The sequence below is a fragment of the Lipomyces tetrasporus genome (assembly GCF_029532465.1).
Source record: "Lipomyces tetrasporus strain NRRL Y-64009 chromosome Unknown POJ06scaffold_5, whole genome shotgun sequence".
Lineage (NCBI taxonomy): Eukaryota > Fungi > Ascomycota > Lipomycetes > Lipomycetales > Lipomycetaceae > Lipomyces > Lipomyces tetrasporus.
The window spans coordinates 1,294,467-1,307,202 of NW_026611600.1; the positions used below are offsets into that span (position 1 = coordinate 1,294,467).

At 47.5% G+C, this 12,736-nt stretch overlaps 3 protein-coding genes across 3 annotated transcripts; all 3 read left to right on the forward strand.

Annotated features, from left to right (window-relative positions):
• Window positions 1–4,904, forward strand: POJ06DRAFT_109423 (uncharacterized protein). The gene is made up of 6 exons (XM_056184035.1): window positions 1–269; window positions 321–470; window positions 527–2,980; window positions 3,039–4,229; window positions 4,279–4,424; window positions 4,477–4,904. The coding sequence occupies exons 1-6, from the start codon at window positions 96–98 to the stop codon at window positions 4,673–4,675; spliced, it is 4,314 nt and encodes a 1,437-aa protein (XP_056044113.1). The 5' UTR covers window positions 1–95; the 3' UTR covers window positions 4,676–4,904.
• Window positions 4,905–7,362: 2,458 nt separating this feature from the next.
• POJ06DRAFT_222978 (uncharacterized protein) lies at window positions 7,363–10,473 on the forward strand. Its single transcript, XM_056185665.1, has 3 exons — window positions 7,363–7,757; window positions 7,816–9,593; window positions 9,650–10,473. The coding sequence occupies exons 1-3, from the start codon at window positions 7,516–7,518 to the stop codon at window positions 10,198–10,200; spliced, it is 2,571 nt and encodes an 856-aa protein (XP_056044114.1). The 5' UTR covers window positions 7,363–7,515; the 3' UTR covers window positions 10,201–10,473.
• A 180-nt stretch (window positions 10,474–10,653) lies between these two features.
• Window positions 10,654–12,527, forward strand: POJ06DRAFT_253370 (indole-3-glycerol phosphate synthase-domain-containing protein). Its single transcript, XM_056187630.1, has 3 exons — window positions 10,654–10,922; window positions 11,005–11,214; window positions 11,274–12,527. The coding sequence occupies exons 1-3, from the start codon at window positions 10,855–10,857 to the stop codon at window positions 12,472–12,474; spliced, it is 1,479 nt and encodes a 492-aa protein (XP_056044115.1). The 5' UTR covers window positions 10,654–10,854; the 3' UTR covers window positions 12,475–12,527.
• The last annotated feature ends 209 nt before the right edge of the window (window positions 12,528–12,736 follow it).

Below are 12,736 nucleotides of genomic sequence, written 5' to 3' on the forward strand. Positions count from 1 at the left end.
CGAACCACAGCTCAGCTCGACTTTACGCTACGTGATTCATGACAACGTCGCCCGTTCAACCGGTTGGTACTAGCTGAATTTGAAGTCGTATAATTATGAAGGAAACGGTTGTGGATACCCCGCCGAAGCGGATTACGGCTGTGCACTTTGGGGTGCTGTCGCCGCGGGATATTGTTCAGCAGGCAGAGATGGAGGTGTATACCCGCGAATTGTTCGATCTTGAGCAAGGACGGTTGCCGAAGGACCATGGAGCACTTGATAGACGAATGGTAAATTTTCTTTACTTTGAGGAAAGGGAGATGAAACTAATCCGCGGGCAGGGAATTTCAAATAATGCCAGTGAGTGTCAGACTTGTCGTGGTAAACTTGCTACCTGTCAAGGACACTTCGGTCATATTCGGCTAGCACTTCCAGTGTTTCACGTTGGATACTTCAAAAGCGTTATCTCAATTTTACAAAGCATTTGCAAGGTATGGTAATCGCGGGAGGGTTATGATTTGAAAGTTGCTCACCACTGGGTTTACAGGATTGTGCAGCTATCCTGCTGGACGATACCACGCGCCAAAAGTTTCTCCACGAACTCCGACGACCTGGGATTGATAATCTCCGGCGCATGCAAATTCTCAAGAAGGTTAACGAACAGTGCCGGAAACAACGAAGATGTCTACACTGCAACTCGATGAACGGTGTGGTTAAAAAAGCAGGACCGCTGAAAATAATCCACGACAAATTTCGATGGAGTGGCAAACAGGTCGTTACCGAGAAAATCGAATTTGATGAATCGTTCGAGTCGGCGAAAGCCTTTATTCCCGATTTAGAAAAGTTTCAGAAGAAAGCGATGGATGATCTGAATCCTCTGAAGGTGCTTAACTTGTTCAAACGTATTTTGCCATCGGATTGCGAGTTACTAGGTATGGATCCACACGAAGGTCGACCAGAAATGTTCATCTGGCAGTTTGTCCCTGCACCACCTGTGTGTATTCGACCATCCGTGCAGCAAGAAAATGCCAGCAATGAAGATGACCTCACAGTCAAGCTTACTGACATTGTCTGGACTAGTTCGCTGATAAAATCCGGTCTGGACAAAGGAATGACGATTGTGAATTTGATGGAACAGTGGGATTACCTGCAACTTTGTGTGGCTATGTATATCAACAGTGACACGCCAGGAACATCCGGGCCAGGTGCCCCGGCCAAACCCATCCGGGGACTTTGTCAGCGTCTGAAGGGCAAGCAGGGTCGTTTCCGTGGTAATCTTTCTGGCAAGCGCGTTGATTTCTCAGGCCGTACCGTCATTTCCCCTGACCCTAACTTGAAGATTAACGAAGTTGCCGTTCCAGATCGAGTGGCGAAGGTTTTGACATATCCCGAGACAGTAAATCGTTACAACAAAGAGAAACTGAGGGGCCGTATTATGAATGGTCCCGACGTACATCCTGGTGCGAACTACTTAGTCAAGGTTAATGAAACAGGCAAGAGATATTTGAAGTACGGCAACCGAGCAATGATGGCGGATCAGCTTCAGGAAGGCGATATCGTCGAGCGTCATCTCGAAGACGGCGATGTCGTACTTTTTAATCGTCAGCCATCACTCCACAGGCTCAGTATTTTATCTCACTTTGCGAAAATCCGACCGTGGCGAACGTTCCGACTAAATGAATGTGTGTGTACACCCTACAACGCTGATTTCGACGGTGACGAGATGAATTTGCATGTTCCACAAACTGAAGAAGCGCGAAGCGAAGCTATGAACTTGATGGGCGTCAAGAACAACTTGATCACACCACGAAATGGTGAACCAATTATCGCTGCCACACAGGACTTCATTACGGGCTCGTTCTTGATTTCACGGAAGGACACCTTTTTTGATCGTGCTCAGTTCTGCATGCTCTGTGCGATGATGTCGGATGGTGATGCTCAGTTCGATTTACCGCCGCCTGCAATCATGAAGCCAGTTTACTTATGGACTGGCAAACAGATTTTCAGTGTGTTGATTAAACCCAACAAGAAGTCCAATGTCGTCATTAACTTGGACGCAAAAAACAAGACTTATCAGGCGCCACCAAACGGATATGCTCCAGATATGTCTCCCAACGATGGATACCTAGTTATTCGTGGAAGTCAAGTCATGTGCGGCTCCATGGACAAGAACACTCTAGGAGATGGAAAGAAGTCGTCGGTATTTTATGTAATTTTGAGGGATTATGGTCCAGATGAGGCAATCAAGGCAATGAGCCGGATGGCCAAGCTTTGTGCGCGGTTTTTAGGCAATAGAGGGTTTTCAATTGGTGTCGGTGACGTTACTCCAGGCAATGTCTTGAACAGCAAGAAGGATATCTTGGTTGAGAAGGCGTATTCCGCGTGCGAAGACTTGATTGTCAGACTGAAAGAAGGAAATCTTGAGACGAAGCCTGGTTGCAACGAGGAGGAGACTCTGGAAATGGATATTTCGGGTATTCTGTCTAAAGTTCGAGAGGAAGTCGGAGAAATTTGCATCAAAGAGTTGGAAAAGTCTAATGCACCACTTATTATGGCGACTTGCGGATCCAAAGGTTCAACCATTAATGTGTCTCAGATGGTTGCCTGCGTAGGCCAGCAGATTATTTCGGGAAAGCGTGTCCCGAACGGTTTCCAAGACCGTTCTCTGCCTCATTTCCCAAAGCATTCGAAGCAGCCGCTGTCAAAGGGTTTTGTTCGCAATTCGTTTTACTCCGGATTAACGCCGACAGAGTTTCTGTTTCACGCTATTTCTGGAAGAGAAGGTTTGGTTGATACTGCCGTCAAGACTGCCGAGACTGGATATATGTCCCGTCGATTGATGAAATCGTTGGAGGACTTGTCCATGCAGTACGATTCAACTGTTCGCAATTCTGGTAGTGGTATTGTACAGTTCCAGTATGGTGGGGATCGACTTGATCCACTCGATATGGAAGGCGACGCGAAACCGGTGAACTTTGTGCGTACCTGGAATCACGCTATGGTACGGCTATGCTACATTGATGTATTCTTATGAATTGCGTACTGATACGATGTTCTAGAATATCACATTTGATAATAATAGTCGACCTCTATTGCCGTACGAGATTACTCGTATTATGGACGAATCGCTGAAGCCTCTTGAGGAGCGTATTGCGCCTCCAGAGAGCGCCATGGAGATGAAGGACGATTATACTTACGAGTCACGACTTGAGTGTGTTGATGAATATGAGTCCGAACGAGTGTTCTATCAGACAGTTCGCGATTTCGTGCATTCCAAAGCATTCGCTCTTGCAGAACTACGTGTCCGCCGAAATCTCCGGAGGATGATTTCCGAGACTGAGGTTGATGACGCGAAAGACGATATGGACGACGATGCCACCGCTGCTGGTGCGATCGCAGTTAATCAGATCCTAAAGGTCAGCGAGGAAAGTCTTCGTGATTTCTTGTCGCAATGTCTCAAGAAATACGAGAAGTCCAAGGTAGAGCCAGGTACTGCCGTCGGTGCTGTCGGGGCACAGTCGATTGGTGAGCCCGGTACACAAATGACATTGAAGACTTTCCATTTCGCTGGTGTCGCATCTATGAACGTGACGCTTGGTGTGCCGCGTATTAAGGAGATTATCAATGCTTCGAAGACAATTAGCACACCGATTATCAAGGCGACTTTGGTGAACAATGCCGATGAGCGTGCTGCCCGGATGGTGAAGGGCCGGATCGAGAAGACTCATTTGGAAGACATCATTTTCTACATTGAAGATGTATACCAGGAATCTCGTGCATATCTGTCAGTAAGACTGGATTTGAAGACGATCGAAAATTTACAGCTTGAAATCAAGGTGGAGGACGTGGCTAGAGCAATTTGGCAAGCTCCAAAGCTCAAAATCTCTTCACAAGATGTGTCGATTGTCGGGAGAGATCGCATCCGTGTCTACGTTCCAGATATTTCCGAGAAGGATCGCAGGAAGGCGAAGTCTCTTGCAGAATCCGATATGTTCTACCGATTGCAGCACCTTCAGCGTGTTCTTCCTAGGATTGTGGTGCACGGTATTCCCAGTATATCTCGTGCCGTCATCAATATCAACAATAACAAGGAGAAGGAGCTGTTAGCGGAAGGTTACGGACTTCGGTCCGTCATGAACACCGATGGTGTCCTGGGTACAAAGACCAAGACGAACCATGTCCTTGAAATGCGACAAACGCTTGGTATTGAAGCTGCAAGAATTAGCATCATTGACGAAATTGCTGAGACCGTAAGTTTGAACGTCGATGATTCGACAGGTATCCTAATTGTTCTTGCAGATGTCGCAGTACGGTATGAGTATTGATCCTCGTCATATTCAATTGCTTGGTGATGTTATGACGTACAAGGGCGAAATTCTTGGAATCACACGCTTCGGTCTTGCCAAGATGCGTGACAGTGTTTTGCAGCTTGCGAGTTTCGAGAAGTAAGTCTATCCCTGCCAATTTAGAAAAGTGAACTTTTTGCTTATATTTCAGGACTACGGATCATCTTTTTGACGCTGCATTTCACATGAAGACCGATCTCATTGAGGGGGTTAGTGAGTGCATCATCCTCGGGCAGCCGATGCGAATCGGTACGGGCGCATTTCAGCTTGTTCGGCGGACAGGAATGTCATCGGGCGAGAACTTTGGACCAAAGCCAACTTTGTTCGAGGATTTGTGTGCGGAGAGGTAGGCTGAATGAACTGCATTAAGTAAATATCTGTTGGATAAAATGAATTTATTCTGGTGTTTTAGATGGAGCTTTGGCGTGTTAAAAAGGTAGGGTCGTTAATGCATGCTAGTTGTAAATGGTATAATGACAATGATTGACCACGATCTTGTTACCACATAAATGGAGACGTGCGATCGGTCTCCGTCGTCGCGGGAATAATGCAGAGCGGTAGTGAATGACGTCTAACACGGCCCCTGCACGGTGATGTCAGTGGCAGTGCGGCTTGTACCTGAGCCTATATCGCCCCTGCGCCACCGACTAGCAAATGAGGTGGAGTAAAATCACATCCCCGGACAACGGTAAGCTGTACAGGCCCATTTGCGTCTATAAAACCTGGTAGTCGCTAATGGATTCTTCCCTGTCCCTCTAGTCAATTGCGACGTTCTGAGTGCTACCATCACATCACGTCTTACCCACAAATGCTGAACAGCATACAGCAAGCGTATGTCCAATACTCTCCATTTTGTTGCATTTCCATCCGTCAAGCAATTCCTAACTGTCGCAGCTGGTCACGTGTCTTCCAGTCTCGCCACGATCCTTCGGATCCAATATCAAAGTACCTCCCTCCCCAGAACGACCTTTACCGTAAGGCGAAACATAATAAGTACCTCGATCGCGGCCATAACGCGAATTTGATCGAAGACGGCGACGAATCACGGGAGATTAATTTTGAGTTTGAATTGGGTGACGCAAGCTCGTTCAGACGAAAGCGCGCCGGGCAGTATGAGTGTCTCGACGAGCCTGGCGAGATGGTCATCACCCGGCTTTCTACTCCGCGGTCGTCTTTCGAATCGACGACTTCGACTTCCTCATAGTTTTCTATAGTAGTACGAGTTAGAGAGAGTGTTTGAGATGATCTGTTGTGTACTATATCTACACATGGGCTAGGATTTATAGGTGTTCTTGGGTTTATCAAGGGAGCAAAATCAGGATGTTTGTAGATGTTTACGTGAGTTCAAGCGTAAATTACTTCATAGTGTATGATTATGCAAAAGAGGCTTCATATTTGTGCAGATTTATCAAATTTTGGGATCGCACGAACAATGCATTCGCGTCGCCTGACCGCTGCTGCCTCGATTCAAGTTTGTCAGTTTGAGGCGGTAGAGAAGCTGAACAAGCCCTGGATCGTGGAGACTTCGTACGAAAACAGGGACGCGGCGACGGACTCCTGAAGGCATGTAAGGCGGGAGAAGCCAGGTGCAAGAACGATAAGAAGCCATTTGAGATCCGATGCTGCGTCGAAAATAGTGCTTCCAGGAAAGCATTGTCATCCACAGCAAGCACAGCGCGGTGCGCGACGTGCGGCTCAGCGCCGTCAGGGCTGACAGCAGCGGTAACCAAACCGCTGAGCGCTCATCAGAGGAAGGCAAGGACCATTTTCTGTGAGAATATTTTATTTACTAATGAATACCCAAGCAGAACCTGTACAGCCGCCGGCCGCAAGTGCCAGCTCCGATGACAAGCAAAAGATCTCCGAGACTCGTAAGATAACGAAACTATCCCTTGCTTTATCCTCTAAAGCTCTAGCGCTAACAGTAGCTTCTTGTGAATAGACCAAGGAGCCAAGAGCGCGCATGCATGAAGTCGCGCAAACCAAGAGAAAGCAAAGTTGGCAAGTTTGGAAAAAGCGCGTAAAGTAAAGCAACGAAACGCGCCTTCTTGGGTTGCGTGGTTGCTGCTTTTGCGTCTGTTCTACGTGTACTTAATTATCGTAGACACCTGACAGAGAATAAAACGAGGGTTTTGTCCTCGCTCTCAGGCCAGGCACAAAGTCTTGTATTCTTAAAATAAATTGTTGGTTCAAGTTTACTTTCTAGTCCATTTCGCTCTCGAGTCTGTACTGTTGAGCCCCGTTACAGGTTGCACGGCAGTGGCAAGTACGCCTTTCTTCGGCACATAAAGAGTGCCGAAAACCTTCAAGAGAAGCTGTCCTTATAACAGCCGGGGTCAGAAGTAGGAATCCAGGACGTGATATGCTTCAGCAATTCGCCTTATGCTCATCCGAGAGCCGTGTGAATATCCTAATCGTCCAATTTCTCGCATTTGCACAGAAAGGGTTTGCCAAAACCGAAAATTTGCTCCGTCAACCGACGCGGCAATCGAAATTTTCGCCGAGGCATGTAACCCGCCGAGAAAGAGGGTGTCGCGGCCCTAACTGTCGCGGCTAACATTGTTTCCGACTAGCCGTGAGAACGACCGAGTTGAGCTTCTCCACCCTGTAGGCATGGTAGTTGAACGCACTATCTCAAACGACCTGTAAATTGTTACGTCTGGAAACACCTTACAAGAGAGTAGGACAAGGATAATTAAGCTGTCAGACTCCGACGGACATTTATTGAGGACCTACCTACAGGTATCTATCGTATCATGCAGATATTATTCGAGCAACACTCGTATAAATGGCGCAATGGACATATAGCCTCGTTGTGCAATGAAATTCAAGTGACAACTGACCCCCCCGCAAAAGAAGCAATCATCAATTACTTCGCGAAGTTGAGCACAACTGTTTGCGTATTTATGCCGCAGTTACTCTATCGCAAGACTCATGAAGCCGTAAGCTCGTATTCGGAGATCGAGTAAGCCGCAACGGCTGGGTGCTGACTTTAATTTGTACTGTCGCACTCTGACGTATTCCGTGCGACGCCATGACTGCATTTGGAAAACGTCCATTGACAACTCTGATTTCGCACGAGCTGTCAACTCTTATTCGCTACTGAGCTGTACTCACGAGGGCTCATTCTCTGGAGTATCTAGTTGGTCAGATCAGGTTTTCGAACGAGTTTGCGGGATCTAATCGGGCTATGGAGGATAGGTCCCGTGTTCAGTCTCCTAGCCTGTCGCCAACTACCAGCATTAAGCGAAGCTCATCGCTTGTTCGACAGAAGATTGAAAAGTTTCGGGAAAAGAGACGACGAAGGCATCATCGTCGAAGAGAGCAGAATGGTGAAAACGGGGCCGAATCGCCGAAGGGGAAGTTTAAGATCTTGAACGAGCGACGGGATAGTATAGGGAGTAATTATTCCGGATCCAGTTGGAGCGGGAGGTAGGAAAGATTCTTGGACTATAGAGGTGCCTGATTGTTGGCTAATCTGCGATAGCAGTTCGGAATACATGTATAACGGTGAATTTGATCCTGGACTAGAAGAAGAACCAACGCCGCCACTTGCTCATGCCGTGACTCTACCATCCCTTTCGCCGGACCAACTTGAACCAGAAATTATAACCAGTTTCCGAAAAAAGCAACCAAAGGCAAATAATTCCCCTCCGGTGGCAGAGTTCGACGGACACCTAAATGGAAATGCTGCTACTAGTCCGGAAGAGGGTAGCCATAACAAGCCTAGCAATATCCAATCTTCGAACGTGCTCACTGGGAATGCCTTTTTTTCAAACATGCTATCGGCCGCACAGAATACATTTTCAAGCTTGACAGCCGGTGCCGCCGGTAAAAGGGATGATCAGCTGTCAAATTCGCCTGTCTTGCCGAGCGCCTTTCAGGGCAACCGACCACGAGCAGAGACCGAACCAATACCGCGGCCTTCTGCCGAACTTGAGGGACCTTTTACCCCCTTAAAAGCTGTTGCTACTCTTGGAAAGGGAGAACTGTCGTTGTCGAGCATACTAGAAAGTAACGTGACAGGCCCTGAAACGCTGAACCAGAAGCCTTTGGATGAGCAGATAGAGGCTTCGGAGAGCGCCGTCGAGCAATTAGTGACCCAAGCCACCGGTGCCGAGCCTATTGCGCCAATGGACAGAGCGGTGTCTGTTGTTCCATCGTCGTCTAAGCGTCGGTCACCATCAATCCAGCGCCGACGCGAGTCATTGGTCAGTCAGTCGGTCCCTCCAGTAATTTCTCCAATCGCAGCTCCAAGGTTCACAGGCTTTGCTGTCGCGAGCAAGAAAAGAAATAGGGATTTCCATCAACTCTTCCGATCAGTTCCAGAGGACGACTACTTGATTGAAGATTATGGGTGTGCCTTAAGCCGTGAAATTTTGTTGCAAGGCAGATTATATATATCTGAGCAACATATTTGTTTTAATTCCAATATCTTCGGATGGGTTACGAATTTAGTGATATCATTTGACGAGGTAATGGCAATTGAGAAGAAGACCACAGTCGGACTGTTTCCCAATGCGATTGTTATTCAAACATTGCACGCAAGAAACGTGTTCGCCAGCTTTATATCAAGAGATAGTACGTACGAACTCATGTGTTCGATATGGAGGAACGGCGAGCAAGCAGCCTCGTCGAACTCTTCGGAGGACAGCGGTATGGAATCAGACGGAGACGGCGACACGTTTGGTTTAGAGGAGTCGGACGGAGAAAGCGCTGTCGAAAGTGGGCTGGCAGAGAAAGTGCCAGGTGAAGGTTCTGAGAACGGTATCGGCGGGGTGGATATTGGTCCCTTAAAACATCCTCCGACCAAATGTGGATGCAAGTCTAACGAACATTATGAGAAAGTTGTCTGCGACGTTTCGTTTCCTGCACCTATCGGCCGTATATGCAATTTGCTCTGGGGTGACAACACTACATGGATTGAATCGTTCATGAAGAACGTTTTAAAGGTCATGGAGCTGTCCACGCCTACGCCATTTGAAGCATCCGAGGCCAGCGGGAAGAAGTCGCGCTCATTTAATTATATCAAGCTACTCAACGCCAATATAGGACCGAAGCAAACCAAATGCTTGGCTACGGAAACAATCGAAAACTGGGAATTTGAAAATTACGTGACTGTTGTTGTATCAACGGTTACACCGGATGTTCCCAACGGTAATATCTTCGTGACTAAGACGCGGTACTGTCTATCTTGGGGTGAAAATAATACCACTCACATGCTGATTACATGCGGCGTTGAGTGGAGCGGAAAGAGCTGGATTAAGGGTAAGCATTTAACTGTTTTATTGGGTCTGTCTAGAATAGTGGCTAATTGTATTTAGTGCCGATAGAAAAAGGGGCAAACGATGGCCAGCAACAAGTCGCCAACCAGCTCGTCGCCGCGCTAAACGAAAAATTCCAGCCCAAAGCCAAAAAAGGAAAAGGACGTAAGAAGAGAGGTGACAAACACAAGGGAGCCATTAAAGCCGCTGCAGAGCTCGACACGGTTAAGAAGGAAGGGTCGGTGTCCATATTTGCGAATGCCCTTGGTTGGTTCGGATTTCGTTCCGACAGCACATACATCACATATGTTGTTATCGCATTGTTCGCCGCCTTACTGGTTGCGACTCTTTGGCTGATATTCAGCGGCGGAAAGAAAGATAAGACAAGTAGATGGGATACAATATGGGATTTCGAAGAACAGAAGCTGTGGGAGTGGCTCGAAGATCGCAGCGGACACGTTGGGCCCCCTATGGGTACAAAATCGCCGTCAGGTAGCGCGCCTGTCCGTCCAAAAGGCTGGCTTAGTAGACGAGAGGTTGAAGAAGCGATTCAAATCACGCAACGGAGACTGGATCTACTGAGGAAAAAAATGGAGAATTATGGAGGTTAATTTTCGAGTTCGTGATGAGTTAGTTGGGTACTCCATTTATTTTGGGATCGTCAAATGTTGATATTTTCGATGCATACGGTGTTGTTTCTGTTAATTGTACTTATACCCAATACATATATGAAGCGTGGTTCCACGAGCTTGATACAATTCCGACGCCGCATACTCTGTGGCGCGTTGATTTAAGGCGCTACTATCTTTGAGGTGCTATCCTCGACGATCTGAGATTCAGATATGGGTGTAAATGCAGCAATGGCTACGCTTACATACGGCAATAAGTATCTATCTGCCCCAGCACTCAGTGACTTGTAGAACGAGATACACTGCTACGCAAAAAAAGGGCCTACTGTTACTGGCTCTAAGTACAGTTTTGAGTTGTTAGTATTACGTCACGAAGAATGTTGATGAGCAGTTAGCAGTGTAGGGTTAGGGTACTATGCAGCTTGCCAGCGCTATCATCGTCCAGGCCACGTGAGTTAAGGTTACCTGAATTTTTTGTGACTAACAGGCGGGTCCCTTGGTTACCCATTCGAGGGCCAAGACGTTCGCGAACATAACTTGCACTCCTCGCCTATTTTGATTGTCTAATACACTATTGACCAAAGTCGCATTTTGGAATTTCATTTTTGATATTGAATTTCTTGGAGTGAGAACACAATGGCCGCCTCGAACGCCAAAAACGACGGCAAAGTTGTCATGATCGATAACTATGATTCATTCACATGGTATGCTTGCCGTCTATCCCTAAAATCATTTGGTCACTAGTCACAGTTTTATGGACGGACTGAACGTTAATTCACTAAACAGGAACGTCTACCAGCTACTATGTCAAGAAGGTGCTGATGTGGCGGTATATCGGAATGATCAAATTACTATTGATGAGCTGGCGGCGCTCAAGCCCAGTCGGCTGGTTATATCTCCCGGACCAGGGCACCCACTTCATGACGCTGGTATATCTCGGGAAGCTATTAAGTATTTTGCTGGCAAGGTACCAGTTTTGGGAGTCTGTATGGGCGAGTATGTGCTCTTACTCTGTATGTCACGCCGAGTCCACGTGCTAAGGGCGTCCATTTTAGACAGTGCATATTCTCCGTTTTTGGCGGGACAGTGTCATCAGCAGGTGAGATTGTCCACGGAAAGACCTCCACTATAGACCATGACGGAAAGGGCATTTTTACCGATGTTCCGCAGCAAGTTGCGGTGACCCGGTATCATTCGCTTGCCGGAACTTATGACACACTTCCGGATTGCTTAGAAATCACTGCGCGAACGACCAATGGCATCATCATGGCTGTCCGTCACAAGACCTACACCGTGGAGGGAGTCCAGTTTCACCCCGAGAGTATATTAACAGAGGCCGGTAATCTGATGATCCGCAACTTCTTGAATTTCCAGGGTGGCACATGGGATCCTGCTCTGAATCCGAAGCCGGTCGCAAACGGCAAGGCCAGTGGCAAGGTTAAGCAGAGTATTCTTGATGAGATCTATGCTCGGCGACGACTGGATGTTGAAGCACAGAAGCAGCTTCCAGCATTCACGCCTTCAAATCTCATTCAGCTTTACGACCTAGGAGTCGCGCCTCCTCAAATTGATTTCCCCGCCCGTCTCCTCCAGTCCGAAGCTGCTCTGCTTGCCGAAATAAAGCGAGCCTCGCCGTCAAAAGGTGACATCGATGTTCTTGCAAATGCGGCCGCTCAGGCGCGACTCTACGCCCTGGCTGGTGCCTCAGCTATTTCGGTTCTAACCGAACCCCATTGGTTTAAGGGTACCATTGATGACATGCGACACGCAAGGATGGCTATTGACGGACTGCCAAACAGACCAGCTGTACTTCGTAAGGAATTCGTATTTGATGAATACCAGATCCTCGAGGCACGTTTGAACGGTGCCGACACGATTCTGCTTATCGTCAAGATGCTAAATGATGAAGAGCTGCCACGGTTGTACAAGTACTCAAAGTCGCTCGGCATGGAGCCGTTAGTGGAAGTCAACTCGGCGGCAGAGATGGAGCGTGCCATCGACCTTGGTGCGAAGGTCATTGGAGTGAACAATCGTGATCTACATTCTTTTAATGTTGACTTGGGCACTACTTCGTCACTTGTCTCAATGGTTCCAGAGGGTACCGTATTGTGTGCTCTGAGCGGTATTACTTCTCGTGCAGATGTTGAGAAGTATCTCTCAGAAGGAGTACGAGGATTTTTGGTTGGAGAGGCATTGATGCGAGCGACTGATACTTCAGAGTTTGTGCGTGAGTTGATAGGAGCAAAACCAAATTGAAGAATGTAGATATAGATTCAACAGGTAATAAATCCGTTTTTGGACTAATCGAGTTTCTCCTATCTTTTCCACGCTAGGCCGCCGGCTAAAGTTAAGATCCGATTACCTTCACTTACCACCCTTGTCATATGAGTAATGTAATACTGACCGCGACTGCACTCACTGCGTGCGGCTCATCTAAAACTCTAAACAATTAAAGTTTGATTTCGGAACTCGTTTGATCGGTTTTCACGAGGCCAATGATGCTCGCAGGTTTCTCCCT